The sequence below is a fragment of the Haemaphysalis longicornis genome, unplaced genomic scaffold, assembly GCF_048455015.1.
Source record: "Haemaphysalis longicornis isolate Haplotype H1 unplaced genomic scaffold, Haemaphysalis longicornis Haplotype H1 scaffold_7, whole genome shotgun sequence".
Taxonomy (NCBI): Eukaryota; Metazoa; Arthropoda; class Arachnida; order Ixodida; family Ixodidae; genus Haemaphysalis; species Haemaphysalis longicornis.
In genome coordinates, this window is record NW_027526422.1 from 157,622,332 (window position 1) to 157,648,955 (window position 26,624).

General features: G+C 48.2%; 1 protein-coding gene across 1 annotated transcript in view; it reads left to right on the forward strand.

Annotated features, from left to right (window-relative positions):
- The window catches only part of LOC144145378 (neprilysin-1-like), a 145,950-nt gene that overhangs the window by 100,742 nt on the left and 18,584 nt on the right, over positions 1-26,624 (forward strand). The window contains exons 10-17 of the mRNA XM_077676965.1: positions 1,092-1,317; positions 3,146-3,244; positions 7,952-8,029; positions 9,264-9,376; positions 10,926-10,984; positions 12,283-12,334; positions 24,150-24,217; positions 24,441-24,571. Coding sequence (XP_077533091.1) covers positions 1,092-1,317; positions 3,146-3,244; positions 7,952-8,029; positions 9,264-9,376; positions 10,926-10,984; positions 12,283-12,334; positions 24,150-24,217; positions 24,441-24,571 — 826 coding nt within the window. The remainder of the gene's footprint in view (positions 1-1,091; positions 1,318-3,145; positions 3,245-7,951; positions 8,030-9,263; positions 9,377-10,925; positions 10,985-12,282; positions 12,335-24,149; positions 24,218-24,440; positions 24,572-26,624) is intronic.

Consider the following 26,624-nt stretch of genomic DNA (forward strand, 5'->3'; position numbering starts at 1 on the left):
AGCTTGCTACTCTCTGGGTCCAGGGGGCAACGCAAGGTGTGCAAAGTACGGGCGACGCCCAATCGCGTGTCCTTGCGGTCTCAGGTGGTTTGCCAGTTCTGCCGGCTGAGTCGAGTGGCGTGAGCTGCAGTATTACAATTGCGTCTGGCCATCCGCCAGCGTAAGGAGCGATTTATTTTCTGTTTGTTGAGTCGCCTCTGAATTCTTTTCCTTGCCGTAGATGCCACAGCCTAGTGTATGTCTGCTCCCACTACGCGTCTTCCCGAATGATACAGGTGGCCAAAAGAAAATGCTCCTGAAGTTCGCCTGTCCAGCCTTCTCTCTGGTGTTTTCTCGTGGCGCCGGAGGAAGGTTCGGCCATTTGGAGCAGTCGAAAGGATTACCAGCTAACAGCCTTCAGTTGGCGGCTTTGAACTCGGGTGTGCCCAAGTTGCGGCCAAGAAAGAGACGCATATACGGTCTAAGTAATTCCTTCCAAAATCAAAGAATTATTGATTGATTGATTGATTGATTGATTGATTGATTGATTGATTGATTGATTGATTGATTGATTGATTGATTGATTGATTGATTGATTGATTGATTGATTGATTGATTGATTGATTGATTGATTGATTGATTGATTGATTGATTGCAGGGTTTAACGCGGCGACGCAACGCAGGTGATGAGTCGCGCCGTAGTGGAGGGCTCCTGATTAATTTTTGACCACCTGGGGATCTTTAACGGGCGCCGAACTCTCGAACACACGGGCGTTTTTGCTTTTCTCCTTTATCAGAAAAGCGGCCGCCGTGGCTAGGAATCGATCTCCGTCCTCGTTTTCAGCAGCACAGCGTCTTATCCATTGAGCCCCCGAAGAGAGGCAAATACAACGAAGCGATGAAGAAGCTGTAATACGTGTCTCCAATATTCAGTCTTCAAAGCACGTAATCAGACTTAGGTGCTCGAGGAAATTTTTACAACAGGGGAAAATTTTTATTGAAGGACTATCTTGCCAGATGGTTTACCGGGAGAGAAGAAAATACGTTTTTAAATTTTATAACATCTGCCAAGTTCGATTGTCCCTAATAATGACCTTTTTTAACATTTTCAGCACGACGTTCTTCAACTACGTAGGTGCGAACGCAATGCTTTATTGGGGTCAATATGCATCACGGAATATTCGAAACGCCTCATTCGACCTCTTAAGAGCCAAGACGGGAGTTACAAAAGACATCCCGAGGTGGGAAAAATGCGTTAAGCTAGCGACTACAGGAATGCAGGACGTTATTGGAAACCTGTACGTGAAAAACAAATTTAGCAAGGAAGCCAAAGAGGAGGTAAGAATGAAAACTATGACCGAAATACGGCGTTCTTGCGTTTCAGTTGTGTTCGCAGAGACTAGTATCTACTCCGATTGAAGCTCTATCACCACGTAGTAGGTGAGTTAAAAAGGCCATATACGAAGTAAAACTTTGCTTCATCTTAAAGACTGATCAGCTGATACTACACTGCAACTTTCAAATATTTGGAACATCTTCATGGTGACGCCCTAAAACACGGATACTAGGAGAATAGGCCACAAAGCGCCCCGGTTTGTCGTCTCCTTTCCTAGTGTGTGTGTTTGAGGGCGCTACCATCAATATGTTGCAGATGGAATGCCAGCTAGCCCAGTTGTCACTTCTTATATGACTTGATATTATGACGGGAAATGCCCCAGTCGCCACTGAGGCGCTAGTGTGTAGTGTGCGGTAGTATATAATTTCTATCGTATAATTATGTACATCAAAACTTGTAACTGAAATAGGATGTTGTACATCGTTTTATAATCTGAAAGCTATTAATCGAAAAAAAAATATTTTATGCTTAAAAGTAAAATGTTCCAAAACAAGAAATACTTTCGCTACAGGTTTGGCCTTCGCTTAAAGCATAGTGACTGGTCAAAATCAATCACCCCGTGTGTTTACGGATGCTCTGAAATAAATTGTATTTCGATTTATTCGTAGAAATTGTATCAACATCACCTTCTTCTACGCATTGCATATACTGAACAGTTGCTGAAGAAATGTAAAGTATTTTTCTTTGCCTCTTTAAGGGCTTCCTGGGAGCAAATAGTTTTTACCTCTACTGGCTTGTTTGTTTTCTACACGCGCACGATACACCACGGTGACCCCTTTCAGAGCACAGCTACTTTCGGCAGACATCTCGTCTGAACGAATACAAAGTGTTACAACGATAGAAGAGGTTATAAATAATTCTAATTTTAAAAGTGCTGAATCATTTACACCTACAATTTTCCCGAAAATTAAATCAGTGATATATTTTGTTCATAAAAATCATAGGTAGAACCAGTGACCTTGTCCTTGTTTGTAATCAATTTAGAAGTTTTTATATAAAATGTGGCTGCAAAACCCTTTTCAGCGTGCATGTTGCAAACACAAAAAGGCGTCGTCTTCGCCCACAGACAAACGCACATTTTGCTTAGGTTCTATAAAAACTACAGCAATACGACTGCATGTGTTTTCACAGAAAATAGCTCACAAATTGCGACCTCCATGCAGAATTTTGTTTCAGCCAACACTGCCGTCCTGATCAAATCATTTTTCAAGGGCTCATTTGTTACCGCAGCACTGCACAAGACTCAAGCTTGGTCGGCTTACTGATAACATGATTCAGTTTTTCCGCACCTATAAGAGCTGACCATATAAGTATAAAGGCTTTATTATTTGAACAAAATAGAGCAGAGAAAAGTTAAATATGTCTCACAAATTTCAGCACACTTCCCTCTTCCACACAGAATTTAGGAATGGTTGACAGTAGGCAGTCATCTAGTTTATGTGGTGGCGGTTGTCTGTTACTCGCGACGGCCTACTAAAGCAGATTACTTCATCTTGCTACGTTCAAACTCTCAGGCGATTTTCGCGCTTATGCTTACATAAAAGCGAATGTAATTCTGGTTTCTTTCAGAGTGATATTTCTGAATGTTAGTGTTCATAGAGCTATTGTGTTTAAAGGTATTTCTTTGGCAACATATACACCATTTTTCCCGATGTCGTAGTTTCCAAATCGAAACTGGTTACCGAGCACATAACGCGAGAACGAAATAGCTCATAACTAAACACGCTTCAATTACTAGACTGTTGACATACCTGCAAACCTTTATTTCAGGTTGAAGACCTCGTAAGAAGGTTGAAACAGGTCTTCAGCGAAACGATTAAGAACGCCACGTGGATGGACAATGAAACAAAATCCGAGGCAGAGACAAAGGTGGGATGCAAACTTTGTATTCTTAGCGGAGTCGTATATGTAGCCTTCAATTCTCTTTTGTATACTAATGTTTTTTTGAGAATCATGGAGGATTTGGGGGATGATGTTTTTTTTACGGCTTCATCTACACTGAAATTCTTATCCGCCAATTCAGTAAAGCATCCACCCGTAACTTTGTGAAAAAAACATTCCTTCCGGCAATGGTTCTAAAGCGATGTTGCTCCAGTACTGGCGGAAACGCGCTACTTATCCGCTATGCAGGACCTTAGCACACACAAACAATATTCTCGCTCGCTGAAGTCATAACATCAGAAGTGATGGAGACATTCTATCAAGTTTAGCTGCTAAACCGTGCGCCCGTAATATAAGCAAGATCAATCACAGATTCCTAAAAAGAAATTTTCCCATTTTATGCACAGGTGAAGAAGTCGTTATTCGAGGCTGTGGATCACTTTCTTTTACATCTGGTGCATCCCGAAGAGGCACTGAATTCTCGTCACAAGCGAGGTTTTTTCTGTTTTACATTTTTCGGCTGTATAGTGTGATCTGCGGATCGAATTGCTTGTAATACACTTTTTAGTCATGTGAGGTGTCCTTCAAACGTGATCGAGAACCCCACCACGTCATCTAGGTAAACGAAGCACGTTTACCACTTCAATCCGGCGAGGACAATGGCCAAAATTCGTTGGAACGTTGCAGGAGCATAACACAAGCCGAAGTGGAGAACTTTGAATTCATACCAGCCATCAGGTGTCCCGAAGGCCTTTTTCTCCCCGTCCCAATCGAACACTTCGATGTGCCAATATCCAGACTTGAGATTTCATGATGAGAAGAATTTTGCATTCCACAAGCGGTCTAGTGTGTCATCAATTTGAGGTAAAGGGTAAACGTCTCGTTTTGTCCCACTATTCAGTTTCCGGTAGTCCTCACACAAACGCAATGTTTTGTCTATCTGTCTCACCAGGACTACGATAAAGCCCACGGGCTTTTCGAAGGCTGGATGACGTAATCCGTGAGCATTTCCCGTACTTGTTGGCTGATTGCTTCCCTTTCTTTTGGTGATACTATGTATGGGTACTGACAGGTCGGTCTCCCAGCCTCGTCCGTAGTGATGCGGTGTTTCGCCACTAGTGTGCGACTCATTAGGGATGATGATGCAAAACACTGACAAAACTATTTTACGAGTTCCAGTAGCAACTCCTTCTGACCGGAGTTGAAGTTGGGGTTGACTTCTACTGTTGGAAGCAGCGCACCTCCAGCCCGCTGTTCTGACACTGTTTCTTACGGCGCACAGATGTTCGTTACGTCAATAACATCCTCCATGAAAGCTATTGTCATGCCTTTTGCGACATGTTGACACTCTGCGCCGAAGTTTGTCAGCAGCACTGTTGTACATCTGTTTTGTAGCTTAAGGAGTCCCCTTGAAATGCAAATACCCCTTTCAAGCAAGATACCGATGTTTCCTTCTGCAATTCCTACGTAGGCCTGAAAGGCGTCGTTGTTGACAGGAATAAGCATGCTCTTTCAGGGAGCAGCGTTATGTGACCCGCAAGCCAGTCTCCCGTCGGTCGTCGATATCCTTAGCTACCGCTATCGTCGTCAAGAAGCTTACACTGGGTTTCTGTAGATCGACGATAGCATCATTCTGTTGTAGAAAGTCCATGCCGAGGATTAAGTCCTTCGAGCTTGCGTCAAGTACGATAAAATGACTGACGTACGGGAGCCCCTAATTTTAACGCGTGCTGTTCATCTTCCGGATGGAGAAATCAAGTAGCCGCAGCGGTGCGAACCAATGGTCCTGTCCACTGCTTTAGCACCTAGTATTTCAGGGTTGTAGCCCATGACTTGCTCATAACATAACGATCTGCTCTGGTGTCCATCAATGCGACTGTTTCCTGCTCGTTGTCAACCTGCACACGTATGTTGGAACAAACCACTGCGTCTCCGGTTGGTGGTCGTCCTTCCCTTGGAGGGTCTTCAGCGCTTCGATAATCAGCGGGCTCATCTTCCGAGGTCGCTGCTCTGAATTTTGCCGGACGGAATGGCTCGGAGAACAGCGCCGCGGAGATTGTGACGGGCTTGGACTCGAAGAGCGGCGTCACATCGATGACGGTGATGGGTTGTGGCGCCGTCACTACGGAAACCCGTTTCGACATTCGGCCTAGTAGCTTTCGATTTCGGCGGGGCGGTCACCGTACCTTAGAAGGGGGGTGTCCGGCGGAAATCCACGAGGGCAAAGTCGTCGGTAAGGACAAGCTCTGTATATGTGGCTGGCCTCCCCACAATGGAAACATAGGAGTCGGTGATCCGGCGTACGCCACAACTCGCTCTTGCGGGCCCGCCTTGCCTCATTAACAGGCAGCATGGCGCGGCGTCTGAGGCCCAATGTCGCTTGTGGTGTACAGGCGGCAATTGTTACGGCTACGTAGCGATCCGACTTCCTCAGTAAAGTCGCATATGAGACAACCTGGGCCTTTTGTTGCGGAACCCCATATGGCTCCGGCGGCACACCATACGGCTCGGGCGCTCCGAAAGCTTGCCTTACTTCGCGTCGTGGAGGATTGAGGCTGCTGGACTTCGTGTAGCTTTTGGAGTTCCTTTAGGACGATCGATCTGACCAACTCCCGGAGGCCGCAGTTTCCTTGCTTCACTAAGGGGTGTCGCCAGGCATAAAAGTTATGTCCCGGTTGTAGTGCCTAGCTCTTTGGAGTAGTGCTCTTTCAATTCATGTGGCCTAAGACAGATATGCGCTGACTGAGAGCGGCGGATTGTGCACCAGCCCAGCAAATAACAGATATGCGCTGACTGAGAGCGGCGGATTGTGCACCAGCCCAGCAAATATATCCTGCCTTAGAACTCGCATAAGGTGTCTCAACTTCCTTTCCTCCGACATATCCGTTTGTGCGCGCCGGAAGAGGCGACCCATGTCGTCCACGTACATGGTGACGCTTTTATTTGTCCGTAGGTTTCCGGCTTGAAGCGCCGACTCAGATTTTCCCCATCGATCCATGCAGGCCTACGTGGCCAATAACTGCCGGTTAAACTCGTTCCATGGTGTCTACATTGCCTCGTGGTTTTCAAACCGCGTCCTAGCTGACTCTTCTTAGGCATAGAACACGTTGTGAAGCTTGCGTTGCTCGTTCCATTCATTCAAGTTCTCAACGCGTTCGAATTTGTCCAGCCAGTCCTCCGCGTCCTCGAAGGAGTCCCCATTAAAATTTTTTGTGTGCGGGGCTGGTGTACCACGAACAAGGGAGGTGCCCTACCCGTACCGATGGTCACAGTGCTGGCGTCCAACGTGGCCATCCCCGTAGGTCAGCTGTTTATGGGCGGGAATTCTACCGGCCAACCTCGCGGTCGCCAGCTGGTTCACTCGTGGCCGGGTGTTGACTCCATGGCTGTGTTTCTTGCCGGGCCTCCGCAGGCGGTGGATATAAAGCTCGGTTGATTGTACCCCGCACCCCACCAGTTTTGTATCGACAGGGCGTTGCACAGTTTGATTAAAATTTGTTTATTTAGGCGACCTTGTGTCCACAACGTAACCACCGACCGCTTCGAACACCTCCCCACGAGCGTGTGCTCAAAACTGGCCCCGCCGCACGAGCTCGCATTCCACGTGGCTTCATGGAACGGCGCCACGACAGCGTTTTTCCAATACCGTGAGAGGGGCCTTGCGGGAAAGCGTTCTTTGCAGCTATCTTCTTGCTTTTATAAAAACCTTAGTTGATTATATACACCTGCACGAAAATAATTACGCTCGTTTAATATTACTTCATTGGTTGTGTTTTTACGAATGCTTTACTCCAGTGATTAAAAAAATACGAACATACTCGCAGAAACGCACTTGTTGCAGCATGCAGATCAACTGCCGGTTGCGCTGATAAAACGCGGGAGCAACCTCCTGCGTCGTTCTTCGGTTGTACGCGAGTACTGTAAGCTGGATCGAATCTACAGCAGAAAAATTTGAGGCGTTGTCGTGCAGTTACCCAAGCCAACCGGCACTCTTGGACTTCTTGTTTTGCTTCCCCTATCAGTATCAGGGGTGCAAAGTTCAAAGCGCCGCTCCGTGCGCCACTCACACACACAAACGTTTTGCCTATGCTCACCGTAGCGAGTTTAGTAATGCCATCTGAATACCGAAACTTTACTGCTGTTCAACAGTTTTACCAAGATTCAAAATAGTGTAATTTCGTGGGGAATGATAGCCTAATTAACCAGCCCATGGTGTCGGCTGCACAATTGTTGGGGTTTTGTACGTGGTAACTACCTAAAATCATTTTAGAAATAGTAAAAACGTACCTGATGACATGTAGAATAGTCATATTTGTGCTAACGGATTTTAATGAATAAATTGTAAAGACACGTTTATTACAAGTGACTATTGCCTACTAGCCGAGCAAATATACCGAATACGCATTAATACAGTAGCCAAAGATTGTTTATACTTTTTTTGTTTCAGAGTGGCCACACAATTTGTTGTTCGGCTAGAAAAGAGTTATTGCTCTTTGTTTATAAAAATGAGCATTCAAGTGTTCTCCCTGCACCAGTAAATACGAAGAGTTTTTTCACCCATTGATGTCCTTGAAGATACAGCAGTGCAAGAACCGCGTGCACAGGATGCGCCCTAATGATCTGGCAGAATATATCTGAAATCCCCAAACACTACTGATCAAAACGAAATTTCTAAGGTGAACTTCTTTTTTATAGTTGGAGAAAATGAAAAGCAAGATCGGCTACCCGGAGTGGATACTCAACACGACTTACCTCGAGCAGCTCTACAAGCACGTAAGTCTCCATGCTGGCAACACTACGAACAATTTGTACATGCCCTACTCTCTTACAAAGCTACGCTGCCTTACTGGGGTGCACGAATATTTACGGAACTGTTCAGCGGCAGCTTCAGTACCAGTATTACTCTTTAGTTTTTTGCTGGAGAAGCAAAGATAAGAACATAAAGTATAACGGCGCAAACCATGCTTTTTGAAATTATTTGTGTTTTTTTCGTATACGCGTGGCCGTGCAAGGTCAACATACAGGTGCTAAAAGCGAAGCATACATTTGTTCCTAGTGACATTCGGGCAGGCCTGCTAGCTAGACTAGTTAGGAGGCAGCGTGACACGCTCGTCATTCGCCTGTGGGTTCTTGATCGATAATATCTTTGATTTTGCTAGTTGTTTACTAAAAGGAACTGGGTCGCAGAGTAATGCGTAGGAATCAAACGTCACGGCACTCAATTCGCCAACGGTGTATTGTGAACGTCACTTTTTTACTGCTTCCTACCACAAGCTGGGTAAAAAACTTGATTTTGTACAAAACATTCGGCGTACTTTTTCACTGACTACAGCACTACAACACTGTTAACATACGGCGCAAAGAGGAAACAATCAACATGCGAGGGATTGGCAAAATATAAACTGAATGACACTGAGAATACACGCAAAACTTGGCCAAATTTTATGCTTGAAACCGACTGTCTAGCACGCGAACTAAAGTCAAAGCACAAAGCATCAAAGCACGTTGTTCTTCTTCTTTGTGTTCCGGCCACTCTCCCTCGTCAACCCTTTACTGGCATTGTCAGAGGGTTATAACAGACCCCGCTACATTCTTCAATAACTTTGCGATAGGCGCTCTACAGTTTTGGATCACTAATATAATGTGTGACCTAATCATCGTTGAAGGCATCAAAGGCTCCTGAAGCCAAGGGAAATATTTTAGGAATAACAATAAAATATTGGGATGAAAATGACGTAGATGACGATTGATTGTAAACCTACGACAAGCAGTAAAAAGCAGATAAGAGTGGCTTTTTGAAAATAAAGACTACTAAAAACCCTCACATTCACAGCTACGGACTGATCAAAAATCATCGGGGATCACAAGCGTTTCTTTCTGCGGCTTTCATATCCCGCCATCTTAATAGTATACAATTAAGTAAAACAAAATGATGTGAATTCGCTGGCTGCAAGCTGGCTGGTTGCATATTCCTGCTTCAGAGTAAACTTATACCTTTCTGTTACAGGTGCCGAGACTTAACAAAACCTCCTCATTTCTCTCGATATGGGAAGGTATTACCGAAAACAACTGGAAGCGAGAGATGGAAAAACTGAGGGCTAACTACGACCCGGAGGCAGAGTAAGAGGATCATATTTTTTGTTAAAAAGTGCTAAGCCCAGCGCCTACATATCACCGACGGCTTCAGTGGCCCTGTTAGCCCCCTCTGAGACTATACAGAGAAACGATAATACAATGTCTTTACTTTCATCGAAATAATTATGTTTTAGTAATTGGTTTCACCTAGAAAGCCTTATAAATGAACCACAAATTGAGAAAAACTATTGTGATGCAAACCAACACAGTTCTAACGTACCAGGCATAAGCGCCGCACGTGATTGTCGCATACTGCGCTAAAAAGAACTTCTAAGTTAAATCTTCCAAGGTGGTAATGTGAAAGTTTCTTTAAACTAGAGTTGGCAGTAAGGAAGAAAAGCGAAATATCAGGAACGCGGTTATTCTAAATGAAGATTTACGGTTTGTTTCCCCAACACTTCGTGATTTCTTGAAAGACGGCGCCATGATTTTAAATTGAGCCCATGTTCGGTGAAACGGCTTCAGTCATCGATGGTACAGTTCAAGATTACATTAAAGCCCTTCCTTCAGACATAACCACCAGTAAAGGGGACTCTGTAGACAATAAATGTGCTTGTCAAGAGCAGCACACTGTGGGGGAGGGGGGGTGCTGGAGGCGGGAGCAGGATGTTCGCGACACGAAAAATTTCCGGCAGTAGGGCAAAGCGGACATGCAGTCATTCTTATGTGTAGGTAGAGGTGTAGTCATTGTCTTTATGCACCGCAGTTGTGTCTTTGTGTCAGCGTTAGTCATGAACCAAACCAGAGCGTTTATCTTTAGCCAACTTTAATTATGTTATTCTTGTCGTATTTAAATAACCAGAGAGTGTTCACTCAAACTATGCCAATACTGGGCACCATGTTTATCAATTCAGTACTCCCATGGTACTCTACCAAGACCTATCACAGCTGCTTCAAAAACTTGTATATATTGTCACGGCATGGCCTGTTGCACGCGCCCGGCCACAAAGAACAAACAAAGAAAGGATGCAAAGCCACGTGCTGAAGAAGAAGAAGGGACACGCGTGGCGGCGCGAGAGAGAGCTCGGTGGCAGCGGGACTAGGGCGTTCCTTTTAGTGAGGCAGAAGTTCGCCTTTTAATAAATCTGTTTGTCCTTTTACCACCAACGTCATCTTCTTGAGTTTGTGCCACGCTACAATATCTCGCACGAAAAGTACTCGTATATGGAGGGAAGGTTAAACGCACAGGCCCAGAATGGGCGCACTGTTTTAAAATTCACCTCGGCGTCAATCAGGATAATTATTTTCTTTTACGCAGTGTTTCGTAACTGCTTTAAATTGTATGTGTGGAAGCCTTCTTGGGCAGCATTCATCGTTAGCGTGGGGGTGTTTTGGTATAGGAGGGTTTTAATTTCAACGTTTAAAGGTTCGAAATTTGTATTTTCAGCAATGTAAACACACGCTGAACACCAACAGATGTACAATTGCGCGACAAATACATTAATGGTTTAACTGCGATGTTTTCTATTGAACGGTGACTGTTGAAAGTCTGATGTTTAACACGTGTCCTTCTATTTTTCATTTCTTCTTGAAGTTGGGTCGTCGGCCCCGCCGTAGTCAACGCGTTTTACAATCCCACGTCAAATGAAATGGGTAAGACATTTAACCCCTATTGCCTGGATAAAATAGCGCATAGCCTCTCATGGCCATCCGAAAATTCTTAGGCGCACCATACATGGAAAATGACCTCGAACCAAAATGAGCTCGTAAAAACATTTTGGCCGCATATCTGCTCCCTTCGTTGCAAATGTCGACAAATACTATCATCTTTGTCGAAATTTGCCGAGTAAATGCCTCCCATTGCCTTCCCGCTCACCGCTCGCGCTGTTCCTCTCATTTGCGCTCCTCCCAAGGTAAACACACCAAAGGTATAGTCAAGTCAATTTCAATTTACCGCGTTTCACTGCTACCGGTGGGGTTCCTTGATGCCAGCGCTGCAGTATGGCGGAGACTCACGTGAATCGAGACGCCCTACTTCAACGTTTATAGAACCACGTAGCCCGACTTCACGTGCGTTCCTCTTGGAACGCACGTGGAGTCAGACGTAGAGTCAACACTGCACTTGGACGTTTAGATTTGGGAGTGAGTATATAAGACTATAGCGCAGTCTCTGTTTCACTATGAGCGGGTGGCTGAATCGAGTCACAGACAGACAGACAGACAGACAGACAGACAGACAGACAGACCAAAATACTTTTGTTGCCTAACGACAATGAATAGGACGTTCCTTTGGACATGTTCATGCTTCTGAGCCTGCATAGCCTATGGAAACCCAGCATGGATGTTAGGCATGCGAATCCAAATGGACGGCCTGTTAAGGAATATTTCCCTGAGAGTGTTGCCTACATCACAGGTGTACTCAAAAGCAGAGAAAGAGCAACCCAGCACGGTTCTCATACTGACACCCTTGTAACCATAGGACGCTTTTAACATAACCGTTCCGGGCAAAGTGTATTGGTAGGTGTGGTAGTTTTTTTAACTGGAAGTATTTATATGTATGCCTCTTTGTTTTGTTTTGTTGTATAAAGCAGGTAATAAAGAAGAAATTCTGTATTCAAGTATACAAGAAAGACTGTCGTCTTTAATAAAGTTATTAATCAATTTTCTGCCACTGAGGTATAACCTTTTGAAGCTTTTTTTGTACTTGAACTTGAGAGATGAACATGTTACTTCTCCTGCTATTGCAACGAGCAATAATACTTAGACTGACAATTGCTGTAAGGTGGATTAAATAGCTTGCGTAACGCGAGTTCACTGGAACTCTTCAACTACTAATCTTATTTTCTATTACCAGCATTCACTTGTTATTGGAAGTGTTTCGCTTTCCTCTCTGAAATTATTTTCAATTGTATCATGAAGTAGAAAAGTGAGATCGACCTACTTTTTTACAGTGTTCCCTTCAGGAATCCTCCAACGTCCATTCTATCAGCGTGGCCTCCCACGGTAAGCTAACCTTGACAACAATGTTCAGTAAGACAAAGCTACCATTACAGCTCTAAGGTAGCTGTCCGGGTAGAACCTTAAAAGAACTGAAGATATTGAGCGTCTGGGGATACTGGATGAGTGAATGTAATCGTGCATACGAGTAGTTTCACCTACAAAAGTGAAATTATTTACTGCATCTGTGTTAAGCTGCGTTCCAGATAATCCTCATCAGTTTGTTTTTTTAGCGGCTTGGCCGAGCGCAGTATTACCACCTGTCACGCCTATAACGGATTCACGACTGAATAAATTCCGTCAATTGCATTTGAAATATTTGTCTCGGGCATTGTGTAATCGCAATTTTTACTTTGCAAAGCTGTTATGTCGAAAATATTTATTCAAATTGTAATACCTTCCTCAAAATGAGTAGCGTTACATCTTGGTAGTGAGAAAACTGAGAACGTGTTTGCTGCAGCGAAGTATCAAATTTTACCCCTTCCTGCAGCTACGCTAATGACTGACTGATTTTGTGGCAGAATTCTGAGCAGAAGAGTACGTTGAAGGCCGGAGTTATTACGAGGAAAGGTAGTTCTGTTACAGCTTCCTTACTTGCTAGGCTTATTGAGGGCATTATTACGTGCACAGGATTTTTTCCCGCAGGCAGGACGCCCAAAGTATCAATTTTCCACTGTATTTTTACGTTAAATTGCTTCCCGCTCTTTCGCTATGTTACCCGGCATATACTCATTAAACCACCTCTATTAGCGCAAATGAAAGGCAGCTACAACTTGTGCTTTTACCGCGGCCGTTGCAGGGCACTATACTTGTTCCCTCGTAGCTGCGCAACTTCAGTCTACACAACTGCCCACGAGCATTTTGGTACTGGGCGAAAATCCCTAACGACGTTCTCAGACCAAGTATGGTGTGTGAGGGAAAACCTCACTAAATAGATAAATCCCAAGGCGGTATTAAAACTGGTCTCTATAAGCTATTATAACGATGAATGTTCACCCCTTCGCCTCTCCAAATGACTTCCTGGATCACGTCTTTACTGACATATGGGTGACTCGTCATCGTATTTATGGAGATAATGATGAACGCTACCACATATACGTATCCGGTAACGTATAGGCGTAATTGACCGTTAAGTGCAAGGGTCAACCTCGGCGTAACAACCCCTCGGACCACTGAAGTGCACCAAAACACTCGATGTACCATGAACCTGTGGCGGCGCTCCAGCGGCTATGGCGCTGGGGCTGAGTGACAACCAATGAGAGCGGGCCACGCGTCCCCGGGGCGCAAACAGCCACCAACGCCACGAGCGTGAAATTTTTAAAACGGCGCCCAGTTTTCTGGGTGCAAGGCATAGCGTTCAGACGTGTCTCGGCTCGTCTCTCTGTCGCGTTCGCGACATTGGTGACCCGGACGCTGCAGCGGAGTCAAGAAGCCAGAATGGACCCTCCTCGCGACACCGGCGGCAATTCTGCGTCCTCCGCTGCCTCTTCACATGGCATCTCCACTATCGCCTGCCGTTTTCCCACCTTCAGCGCTAAGCACCCCGACGTGTGGTTCCTTCAAGGCGAGGCAAGTTTCCGCATGAGCCACATCACGTCGCAGGAGACCCACTTCCACCACCTCCAACAGTCACTACCTTTTGAGATCGCGGTCGAAGTTCGCGACATCCTCGCAAACCCACCTACCACGAACCCTTACGACACATTAAAGGCTGCCATCTTGAGCCGCGTGAGGCCTTCGGAACGGCAACGTTTCCAGCGGCTGCTTTCTGCGGAGGAGTTGTGTGATCGTCGACCTTCGCAGCTCCTTCGCGAACTGCAAATCCTGCTCGGCGACACACCTTCCGCCACGGACTGCCGCTTGCTGAAGGAACTTTTCCTACAACGGCTTCCCTCGTCTGTGCAAAGGATCCTCGCGACGGCTTCTGACCTTCCCTTGCCACAATTGGCCGCCCACGCCGACAAGATAATGGAAGTCGCACATTACATTCGTCTCCAACCACGGTGGCATACGCTCGATCTCCCGAACATACCACCGCGGGGGCTTCTACCACCTTGCCCTCACCGGCATCCAACGACGTCACCGCTCTACAAGAGCGCATGCAAACCCTGGAGGAGCTCGTCGCGTCTGCTGGCTACCGCTCGTCGAAAGGGTGCAACACTCGTCGGTTTCGTCGTTCTCCCCATCCCTCGTCGCCGCATGTTTACCGTCAGGAGTACACAATGCGCCAGCAGCCTCGTCACACTGATTCCTTGTGCTGGTACCATCGCCACTGCGGCGCAGCGGCGCAACGTTGCACCCCTCCTTGTGGCTGGTCGGGAAACGCGACGAGGGATAGTTAGTGGCGGCGACCGATTCCCCAGCCAGCGACAGCCGCTTTTTATACATCACAGATGCAACGAGTGGTTAGCGTTTTCTAGTTGACAGTGGTGCTGAAGTGAGTGTGCTCCCCGTTAATTCCTGCGACCGCACTCAACCACCACTGTGCCATCTCCACGCTATTAACAAGTCCAGCATCCCCGTGTACACGAAAAAATCCCTTATGGTAAACATCGGCCTACGCTGTCCGTTCCGCTGGATTTTCCTCGTGGCCAACGTGAATCACGCCGTTCTAGGAGGCGATTTCCTTTCGAAATTCGGCCTCCTGCTTGACACGGCCCGAAAAAGAATCCTGGACGCCGCAACCGGCCTTTCTGTCACAGGCCGATCGTCTACCGTCTACCCGTTCGCCTTTACGCTTCTTTGCGACTTACCTTCTCCGTACCGGGGGTTGCTGAATGAGTTTCCTTCCTTGACTGCACCTCCTCACTGTGCAAAGCCAGTGAAGCATGACGTTGTTCATCAGATCATTACAACCGGTCCCCCTACGCATGTCGTGGCGCGTCGCCTTGCTCCGGAGAAACATAAAATCGCGGAGCAGAACTTTCATCACATGGTTGAGGTTGGCATTACTCGCCAGTCCTCGAGCAACTGGTCCTCGTCGTTACACATGGTCCTGAAGAAATCTGGTTACTGGAGACCCTGCAGTGATTACCGCTCCTTGAACGTGGCCACTGTACCCGACAGGTACCCCCTACCTAATATACAGGACTTCACCAATAACCTCAGTGGTTGTACCATATCTTCAAAGCTTCACCTCCAAAAAGCCTACCACCAAATCCCTGTAGCCCCGGATGACGTCAAGAAAACTGCAATCATTACACCGTTCGGACTCTTCGAATTCACTCGGATGCCTTTCGGGTTGCGCAACGCAGCTCAGACTTTTCAACGCTTCATAGATGTCGTCCTCCGTGGCTTTCCTTTGCTCTTCACCTACATAGATGACGTTATTGTCGCCAGTTCGTCGTTATCTGAGCATCTGCACCATCTGCGGATAGTTTTCGAATGCCTAGCAGAGCATGGCCTCATCCTTAACAGCGAAAAATGTGCATTCGGGTTGCCGTCATTGGAGTTTCTCGGTCACCTCGTTGACCAAAATGGAATTCGCCGTCTACCAGACCAAGTGAAGGCCATAATCGATTTTCCTCGGCCTGAGTCCTTACGCCAACTGCGCCGTTTCCTAGGACTGGTGAATTAATACCGACGGTTCATCCCAAACTGTGCGGACATTGTGCACCATCTCCAAATTTCCCTTCATGCTTCCAAGTCTACCGAGTGCAAGCTTCAATGGCCTGAAACTGCCGATCGCGCATTTACTGCAGCGCCTGGCTTCTGCTACTCTCCTTCTGCACCCGCGCCGCAACACTCCCACGATCCTGATGGTAGACGCTTCCCACTGTGCGGTTGGAGGTTTACTTCAGCAACACATCCATGGCACTTGGCACCCACTCGGTTTCTTTTCGAAGAAGCTTTCTCTAACTGAGCAACGCTACAGCACCTTCGGGCGGGAGCTCCTGGTGGCATATCTCGCTGTTAAGCATTTCCGTTTTTTCCTTGAGGGCCGCAGCTTCGTGATCTTCACCGATCACAAGCCTCTTACGAACGCCTTCAAGTCATCGAAGACTACATATTCTTCCCGAGAGAGGCGGCACTTGGCGTATCTTGCAGAGTTCACGACGGACATTCAGCATGTCAAGGGAGTTAACAACATCCCAGCCGACGCCCTTAGCCGTATTTCGGCCATACAACGCTCCGGTATCAGTACTCAGGAGTTGGCTCAAGCCCAACGACATGACGAGGAGCTCCGAACTCTGCGTTCTTCAAACAGTTCCTCTCTGCAACTCCAGGACATTATCTTCCCTGATTCGGGACTCAGCATCGTTTGCGGCATTGATGCGATTTCAGGCTGCAGACTACCGTACCTTCCGGCATCTCTCAGGCGCATTGCTTTCAACTCTATTCACCGTCTCTCTCATCCTGGAGTTCGTGCCTCACGGCGTTTGGTTGCCGAGAAATGCGTCTGGCCTGGCATGAATTCTGACGTACGCGCATGGGCTCGTTCCTGCCTCGCCTAACAGCAATGCAAAGCCTCTCGGCAAACCACATCACCTCTGGCCATTTTCCCTTCCCGGACTCTAGGTTCTCCACAATTCACGTCGACCTCGTTGGCCCGCTACCACAATCTAAGGGCTACCGTTACATCTTGACAGTGGTCGATCGTTTTACTCGCTGGCCGAAGGCGGTTCCAATCGACGATATAACGACTGAGACTGTTGCTTCCACTCTTATGTCCACGTGGATCGGCCGTTTTGGCGCGCCGTCGGAGATTATAACAGACCGTGGCCGCCAATTTGAGTCTACGCTCTTTCACCGTTTGACATGCCTACTCGGTGTAACACACTAAAAAACAACGGCCTACCATCCTCAAGCCAACGGCATAGTCGAGAGGTTTCATCGTGAGCTAAAGGCCTCATTGATGGCTCACGAATCACCTGAACAGTGGACAGCTCACCTTCCTCTTGTGCTGCTAGGATTACGCACTGTCGTCAAAGAAGATCTTGGTTGTGCCGCCTCTCAAATGGTCTATGGCACGTCTTTGCGCTTGCCGGCAGACTTACTGGTTCCTCCCCAGCCGCAAGACAACCTTTCGTCCCCTGGACTGTCCTACGTAAACCATTTAACCCGGTTTTTCAGCTATATCCGTCCCCAACCACCACGGCCGTGTTCCACCAAGCACACTTTTATTCATCCAAACCTTTGTGACAGCCAATACGTTTTCATCCGTGTCGACAGTACCCGCCGGCCACTTCAACCGCCATACACCGGCCCTCATCTCGTGATTTCATGCTCGGACAAGACGTTTACAGTTCGCATCAACGGCCGCGACACCGTCGTTTCCATCGATCGCCTCAAGCCCGCATTCACCGAAGCTGCCCTGCCTGCGTTCCACTCCACCACCCACCATTCCACCCTCAACACCACCACTCTTCCTTCCGTTCGCACCACCACCCGTGAACCTCGCAACGCAAAGACTGTACGTTTTGCTGTATCGCTCTCTACACGGATTCCTCCTCCAGACTCCGTCTCAAGGGGAGGGGGCTATGTGGCGGCGCTCCAGCGGCGATGGCGCTGGGGCTGAGTGACAACCAATGAGAGCGGGCCACGCGTCACCGGGGCGCAAGCAGCCACGAACGCCACGAGCGTGGAATAAAACGGCGCCCCAGTTTTCTGGGTGCACGGCGTAGCGTTCAGACGTGTCTCGGCTCGTCTCTCGGTCGCGTTCGCGACAATTAAACCAAACACCTTTACATGAACCATCTTCCTTACCCTTTCCCCTGACGCGGCCCCTTGAACTTCTATCCTGAATAGAGGCATTTATCATCCATCGTGTATGTATACCACCTACTATTCCCTATAGGTTAGGGAGAACTTCCGAATATTTTTATCTCTCAGTCATCGGCTCATATATTCGCAATAAAACTGAACAAAACATCTTCTTGGGAAAAGCACGTTTTTCCCGTGAAATATATATTATAGACGCTTAGGCATCGACGTTTGACGTCGAACTCGAAAGCGTTGTCTTCCGCGGCGATGAGCAATGCACTGTACACTGCACCCGCCAAAGATATACGGCTGCACAGCGATGACACGCGTTTTGAAAACGAGCGCTCGCAATGTCGTAATAACTTAGTTAAGAGACCGGTGAAGCCTTTGTGCCCGCCAGTGACCTCCGAAGTCGGCGACTTCCGATGCATCACGTCACATTGGCAAAAACTTGCCTCCTTTTTACAATAACGCGTTCGAAGTAGCGTCAAACCCCGCTGCATTGACGCAAGCGCAAGGTGTACCAAGTTACGGTTTCCTTCAAGACTAGAAACGACATACTAAGTACCGCCACCCATCCTAACACGCACCGAGGAATCCTACAACACTGCCATCTCTGAGGCCAAAAGCTATTACCACCACACAAACAACTCAGAAAAGAAGAAGCCACCATCTGGTGAAGTCTACAGACTACCACGCACTCGCATATAAGCCAATTACACACCATCTACCTGGGCCAGTTCCCCTCAAACAAACGCTCTGACTGTCCCGACGTATAGGAATCTCTCTAGCGCATCACATGGGCCTAGCAAACGACTCAATCTGTTCAATTTATTCCCCATCCGTCCCCTGAGCAATGCAGCGGAGCGCTGACCAGCTAAAACCAGCTTATGCTGATCACCATGGCTCCAGCCACGGCGCAAGACTTGAGCGCCTGGGACTGAGGGCGCCACCACCCCCGGAAGCAAACAAACTTTGGCTCTATATCAGTAAACTTTAATCCTCCTCCTTCTCGAGTTAGCCGCAGTCTGGGGCACGCAACGCGCCAGCTCGCGGTCATAGTACATTGCGAGCAATCAAGCTGCCTTGCCGGCGGGAGATCGGGATGTCGCAGATTGAGTCGCAGTGTACCTTAAGTTTCCTATCGCCCCCTATCCATGACGAGGATTATCCAGGCACCTATGCGCCCCGTCCATGCACGCAACCTATTGGAGCATTGCCTACAATTGTGTGGTGTCAGTGGGCGCCGCAAGGTGGTGCTACGGAATTTTTTTTTGACGGTAAACGCCCCCGATAACGTCACTTTCCTGCCCCGCGGTTTACTTAGCGTTTCGCGATAAAACATAAGCCATCATAAAAGCAAGTGATGCGTTTTGTTTAGTATTTTTATGACACGCTGATCTTGTCAATACCGCCTGCCTATTGTAGTATTTCTCGGTATTTAATGTGATTGAGCAGCCACGCATTTTTGCCGGCAAAACGCAGGTAATGCTGAAGCCACGAAACAAGACTAAAAATTGAGAAATTGAAAAAAAACAGCTATGGATCGAGAATTTACGTGCAAATTTTCAGTTTTTGTGCGTTTATCCAAGGACGAAAGCTGAGCGGAGAGACTACAAAACTGTTTGAATTTACTCTAGTGTGAAAAGACCAAGCGGCTGTGTCTGGGAAACCCATTATAAGCAAACACGTAAAGGTAGCAGAAAATGGTCCATTAAAAGAATCTGGTTTTATAGCAGCTTTAACATCTTCTCGCTTACTTCGCTGTCCCAAGTGCTGCGGGAACCCTCCACCAACATTGAGTTTTTGACACATCGTCTACAAGCAACCGCCAGCCTGGCAACACGAATCGCACCAAAAGGCCGGGTGAAGTATCTGCAATCAAGCTGTAAAATAACAAGGTCACCAACGCGCTCTCATTCCACCGCCCGGAAGAAAGCAAAGCTCTTATGTGTCAAAACTTTATAAACTATGCACCAGCGCGATTAAACTATTCACTAAACAAAAAGTATCTCTTCGTGCAGCATCACACCGGCGCGCATGCACAACTCATGGGAGAACTTCGTGTGCACATGATAAAATCAACAGGCATACAGCCATGGCACACGACCGGAACGAGGGAGTGCAAAAAGGCAACTTCTTAGCTTCACCGTTTAATGGTGTATGTATAAAATATTTCAGATAAATTGGTCGTTATTTAGGAATGTGTAACAATTTCATCTCCTCCATCGCAAACTTGAGGCTCCGCATAAAGCGCACGTCTTGTTTCCGCCTTATAAGCCACAACAGACGTTACTCGCACGCAATTCGTACTCCATGTTAACCAGGCCACCCGTTTTACTCGTGTCAGTGAGTAGACATGCAGGCTGTAGCAGGGGCATTACCATTTTTAGATGCAAAGCATCTCTTTCTCGGGGCTATGACCGTTGTCCTTCCGGCATCCGTCAGCACCTCTCCTCCTCTCCAAGCCAGCTGTGATAACGTCACTCTCTCCCTCCTCCTCTCCACACCACCTGTGTGCGCTTACCCTCCTCTCCCCCTCGCCACGCCAGCTGTAATAACGTCACTCTCTCCTCTCCCCAACAGCTGTGTGCGCTGCTCCTCCTCTCCCCACCTCCTCGCCACTTCAGATAAACCATGTCTGCACCGCTGCTCCATTCAGTTTCTGATTTGGTCTGCGCCGTCCGATGAGCTGACAATGGACGCCAACGATTCTGGCAGTGACCCGCCGCGGGGGCTCAGTGGCTAAGGCGTTGCGCTGCTGAGCACGAGGTCGCTGGTTCGATTCCCGGCCGCGGCGGCCGCTTTTCTGATGGAGGCGAAAAGCAGAAAATTACACCATCTTCCCACGTGGGAACCCTGAGGAGATGGAAAGCATCTCGAGTTTTCACGAGTTTGCCCGGTTTTGCATCTTCTCAGGGTTCCCACGTGGGAAGATGGTGTAATTTTCTCGCCCTCTTTTTTTCTTTTTGTCGCTTTCTTTGTTTCCTAGCAGTATCGGTGCTTTGCCACTCTCTTTTGATGCCATCCTCCTTAGTCGCTTAATCGGACCTCCACTCTCTGCACACTCCGTTTGATGACGCATAGGAGCGGTGATCGGACGCGTCCAGATTTGCGTGACAGGGGCGTCAGCAATGCTTTTAAATGCAGAGCATTTCTTAGCCTCGCCTCTTCCTGCGTCGGACGGCGTCCACAGCTCCGGGTCCGCAGCAGGTGCGCGCATGCGTCGTAGTCAGCCCGTTCACTCGTCACCCCCGGAACGCTCCTCCAGTCCGGCCGTGTCTCGGCGTAACAGGTTCGTGATAGCAGCGCGGTGGGGCGTAGAAGAGCGCGCGCTGCTTGCGCAGGCGCGCTCTCCCCCCCGTACCGCTCTCCCTCTACTGCGCGCGCTGCAAATATAAAGCCGCTAGCGGTCGCTCGTGCTTCAGTCACTGCGTTGCTCCTTCCTTCCTTGGTTGACGCTCGCTCCCACGTTTACTTGTGTCTGCTACTCCAGCATCACGGAAGAAGCGATGGAAGCAACACTGCCTTCAACCAGTACTGAGGCCCCAATGTTCTGCATTTAGTCGTGTTCCCCTCGCGGGAAGGCGCGGGAATTTTTTCTAGTTACGGTCCCCGCAGCTACGCGAACGTAGCCGGCTTGGCAGAACACACCACCCTCGGAACGTGATCGTTTAGTGTATATTCTCTTTCTGGTTGTGAGTGTATCTACGGAACAAATTTTTCTGCGTGAGAAATAGGGGCGCACGTTGAAAAATAAATTGCGCTTTGGATCGGCACACTATGAGAGACACAAGAATAGAGAACGAGACATCATGTGCCCAGAGGGGTGACTTCACCCGATTAAACTGCGTTCGCTTCGCTGATTGATTGCAGGGTTTAACGCGCCGACGCAACGCAGGCGATGAATCGCGCCGTAGTGGAGGGCTCCGGATTAATTTTGACCACCTGGGAATCTTTAACGTGCGCCGAAGTCTCGTACACACGGGCGTTTTTGCTTTTCGCCTCTATCAGACAAGCGGCCGCCGCGGCCGGGAATCGAACCCGTGACCTCGTGCTCAGCAGAGCAACGCCTTAGCCACTGAGCCACCGCGGCGGGTTGCGTTCGCTTCCCTGCTGAAATCGTTGCTAAGGGGACGTAAACAGAACTGGTGGCGGGCCCGCATGCACAATTGCCTGAACGGGTCCTGTCACCTTTTGTACGCGTCGTAAAACAATTTTCGGCGAGTGGAGGGCCGAGTAACCGCCTAAAGAGGATTGAACATGAATTACTGTGACGACATGCCGATACTGGTGGGGACAAAATGCAAGCGACAGGCAACGCATTTCACTGATAAAACTAGCAAATGTAATGCATTGGCCCGTAAAACGTACAGGGGGTGGGTAGGTGATCAGGCGACGCACGCGAAATACAAGTTGCGGGTTTCAAACCCAAAATCCGGGGCAGGCATCCCGTTCGCGATGGAGGAGGATTATATGCTCACGAAATCCTGAAGATCAATCAATGACTACTCAGTTATTCCTTGCCAATGTTTCACATCAATTCTTTACGCAGTAGTAATAGGCTGACAAGCCAAGTACTCTTTATATTCCGTTGCGGTTCATCGTCCTTGCTGGTTCTTTCTTTGGTGGTGGGCATCTGCGCAGTTACGCCAATTCCTCAGCCCGATTGTTTAAGTTCCTTCAAAGCACGTCCCAACAAGCGATACGCGAGAAGACCGCGATGCTTCGTGAGCTACGTAGCGGGTACTGGCCACGGCATATTATAGATCACTGTGCCACGCTCAGGCACTGCACTTCGCTTGAAAACGGAGCTGGCGGCTGCCCCGTCGGTAGGCTGTCTGACAGCGCAAACATTCTTCTTTGTCCACAGGCTCAGCATTTGGATATTGCCCTAGTCCCCGAAGGCCACCCGTCTACCATCTTTTTCCTGATATTTCGCGGACATCCACTTAATCTCTTAAACATCTGCGGTTACGATAAGGATAGTACGCGCTCGGAACCTTCTTTACAGCGAGGCGGTATATCCCTAACATCCCGTTTTTCATCCCATTAAAGCCGCTTTACAGGACACCGCTTCTACGCAGCTCCTTGCAATCGCCGACGCCCCCTCACAAGTTTCATACCCCCATCCTCCTATGCATCTTTCACAAATTGCGCAGTTGGCTGCTAACGGTGCTAGCGCAGTTATCAGCCAATGTGGACGCCTCACGACCAAAATGGGACCTGTCTGCTGTCGTCCGTGGTCCAGCAGTCTACGTTGATTTTTAGATGCGAAGGCATCTCATTCACCCGCCTTGTCCCTGCATCCGGCGTCGGCGTCCACCCCTCCCCCATTCTCCTCGCCGCGTCAGCTTCGCTTTCCGCCGCTCACCCCCTCTCCTCTCCGATTGCGAACACTCTCTCGCGAGGGGCATTGGATTGGATTGGATTGGCTTGGCTTGGCTTGGCTTGGCTTGGCTTGGCTTGGATTGGATTGGATTTGGATTGGATTAAAGTGGATTGTGTTGGATTGTGTTGCGTCATAGCCGCGGCAGACGCACTGGCGCCGGCGCGTCCCCTCACCGTTACGCGCTCTATAAATCGCGGTGCCTCCGCCGCTCCGCTCCATCGTTCCAGCGCCGTTCCTCCGCTGTCCAACGCTGCAACGTGAAGCCCCTATGCGTCGCATCTACACAGGGGTTCCCTCGAGGGGAGGTGGGAGTTTTTTACACAGACGGTAAGATGCCTACGACACGGGAGGGAAATGGACAGCCCCATGTTATTCCACTGAAATAAAGCTGGAGACCTTCAAAGATTCATGCAGCTGACTGGCCAGGAAGCACGCGCTCAATCGCAAGTAAAAATAAACGTCTTGTTGTTCTTCTCTCTTTAGACTGCGTCGGGCTTCACTGGTCATCATTCTTCACGGATTGGAAGGGCACTGAATTTTTCTTTTACAGCCTTCTGTTGATTTTAACATGGGGCCATTATATTGCTCAAGCGCCGCGGCTGCATATTTATCCCCGAGCTTTAGTAAATAAATAATTTCAGCGAACTTTTCTCTGCCCGCACGGTGACGATACCCCCACTTTTCTAAAAGAAAGGCTGGCTTATAACTATTTTGTTTCTCTTACAGTTCAATTAATTTTGGAGCCATTGGTATGGTCGTTGGACATGAGTTAACCCATGGCTTCGACGATGAAGGTAAAATTGAATATTACCTTATTGTGTTAAACTTTATGCAGTCAATTGTGGCATAAAATAGTACCTGCCTACGGAATTGTGCCGCGTTCTGTTTCAGTCAACGTTTCGACGTAAGAGCATGTAATATATTCTAAAATCCTTCTGATGCGCCACAGATATATCACGCTTTATTTTTGAGTTTCCCTTCTCTTAACGGGTGCTTTCTTTTCTTGTCTGTTCCAAGGAAGCCAGTATGATGCATACGGTGGACTGCGGCAGTGGTGGAGCAACAGCACGCGAAAGAAGTTTGAGGAAAAGGCTGGATGCTTTGTGACGCAGTACGGAAGTATCTGTGACGAAGAGGCAAACATGATGGTAAAGTAAGGCTTTTGAGCGGGGGTTTGAAATACGCAGTTTGTCAGAAGTTCCGAAAGTTATCGTAGGCAATTTATTGACATCATTAGTCATTATTTTATTCTTGTGAGAACTGTTCTTTGTCAACTATTATCCTAGTAGTATTCGGGATTTGGCGAAAACGCCCCTGGATGAGCATATCAACTTGGCCCAAGTACAGAATAGGGGTCGAAAAGATGCCTGGGGTGGTACAGCTCGAAAACACATGTTGAATGTTGGACCTAGAAGTGAGCCTATTTTAAATGGGGACGTGCGCAACTGTGAACCCACGCCATTACGTGAAAATTCAATTTTAGGGCCTTTAAGCAGATATCATGCCTGCGAGAAGTGAAATTCTAATTTGACAGCCACATAAACCGCACGGATACTACTACAAGGCAGAGCTGGAGAGTTTTCTTAGCAACTTCGCAGTTGGCGGAGAGTTTCTTTCGCCCAGATTTCTTCTCTTTAACTGCAATGTTTCTGATAAAACCGAACGCCTGCATTATTAGGGTGAATGTCAAATTTCTCTTTTGCCTATCCCACTCCAGCTTAGGTGTTCCCGTAAACAGGTCTTCCATTTTTCCTTTATATCAAAAACATTGCAATGCAAATTATTCTAAGAATTGGGAATTTTGTGACAATATTTCATGTTCTTTAACGCGTTCAAATTGCATACATATAACCAAAAGGCATCTGAAAGTGTGCTTCTTAATTTGTGCTGAAGCTCGATGAAAGGGTGTCTACAAACCTCTTTTTTGGGGGCTGCTGCCTTTTCCCGCATTGCTAGCAACTTGAATTTGTTCAGCATTATTGCAAACACCGGGAATTCGGAATAAGATTTTGCAGAGGTGTATAATGTGCCGTTCCGTTCCCAGATAGGTAAAGGCCATGCACGTTTTCTATGGTCCCATCGCCGTGTACTGGTTCACTTCCCAGTATATTGTATTACCTTAAGCAACTCCTAATGTAACCCCGCTTTTGGACTTTCCTGTCCTAGGGTGTTGTGCCAGAGCGCCCAACCCTAATTCGCTTCATGAAGGGACGCACGACGACGGGGCAGACTCACGCCTCTGCCATACCCCCCGCGGCAGACGTGCACCTTGAAGTCACCGCAGAGTCGCCTCTCCTTTTGCCTTCTCAACAGCTGGGCCGAATCATGCCTGGAACGAATGTCCCGCGGCCGACACGCCGCTATATGCCTGGAGCGAGGTGGCTTTGCCTGGAGACGGCGGCGCTGAGTCGTCTTCCCTTTCCCCGTCGGGGCGGTTTGGCTGGCGCAACCGCTCCGCCTCCATTCATCGAATTCAAACTTTGGCCAGCGAGAGTCCTGATTTGAGCGATTCAAACCGCTCGCGGCTGCAACGGGCCCCCGCGGGTATAAAACCTGCCCGGAAGCACTGCCAGCGGGGTACTTTTCGGAGGCACCGAGTGGATGCGTGCTGTCGCCTTTTTGCGAGCAATTTAACGCTTTTGTTACCCGTGCACATACTGTATATAAATGTTGCTTCAACATTTCGTCGGCTCCAGAACTTCATCGCTCTGCTCTGCGCAGCGTTGATTGCGGACGGAGCAAGGCAACGTCGCAGCACCTGTGACTGTTCTGGTATTGCCAGTCACAACAGTGGTCGCTGCGGTGAGATAGCCCAGTCCTGACAAGGGTTAGCATAGTGGCATCTGGAAACACCGCAACCTTGGACGAGGAGGAAGAAGTAGACAAGACGAGCGCTGGTCTTGTAGGGAACGACAAGGAATTTTGGAGGGAACGACCAGGGATCTAGACCAGCAGTTTTTTCAACACCAGTCTTGTTTTTATACTGTGAAACATTTCTTTTGTTGCTTCTACCGCATCTAGTCGATCTCACCTTTATGGTGCGGCCTGCCGAATATCATCTCCGTCTGTGAGAGCGATAGTTTCCTTCGGCTAATTCTACCGCGGTCAGTCGATCTCTGCCCAAAGGTGCCGCCTGCCAAATGCTCCTCTCCGTCTGTGAGAACAATAGATCCCTTTAACTACTCCGCGTCATCTATGGCG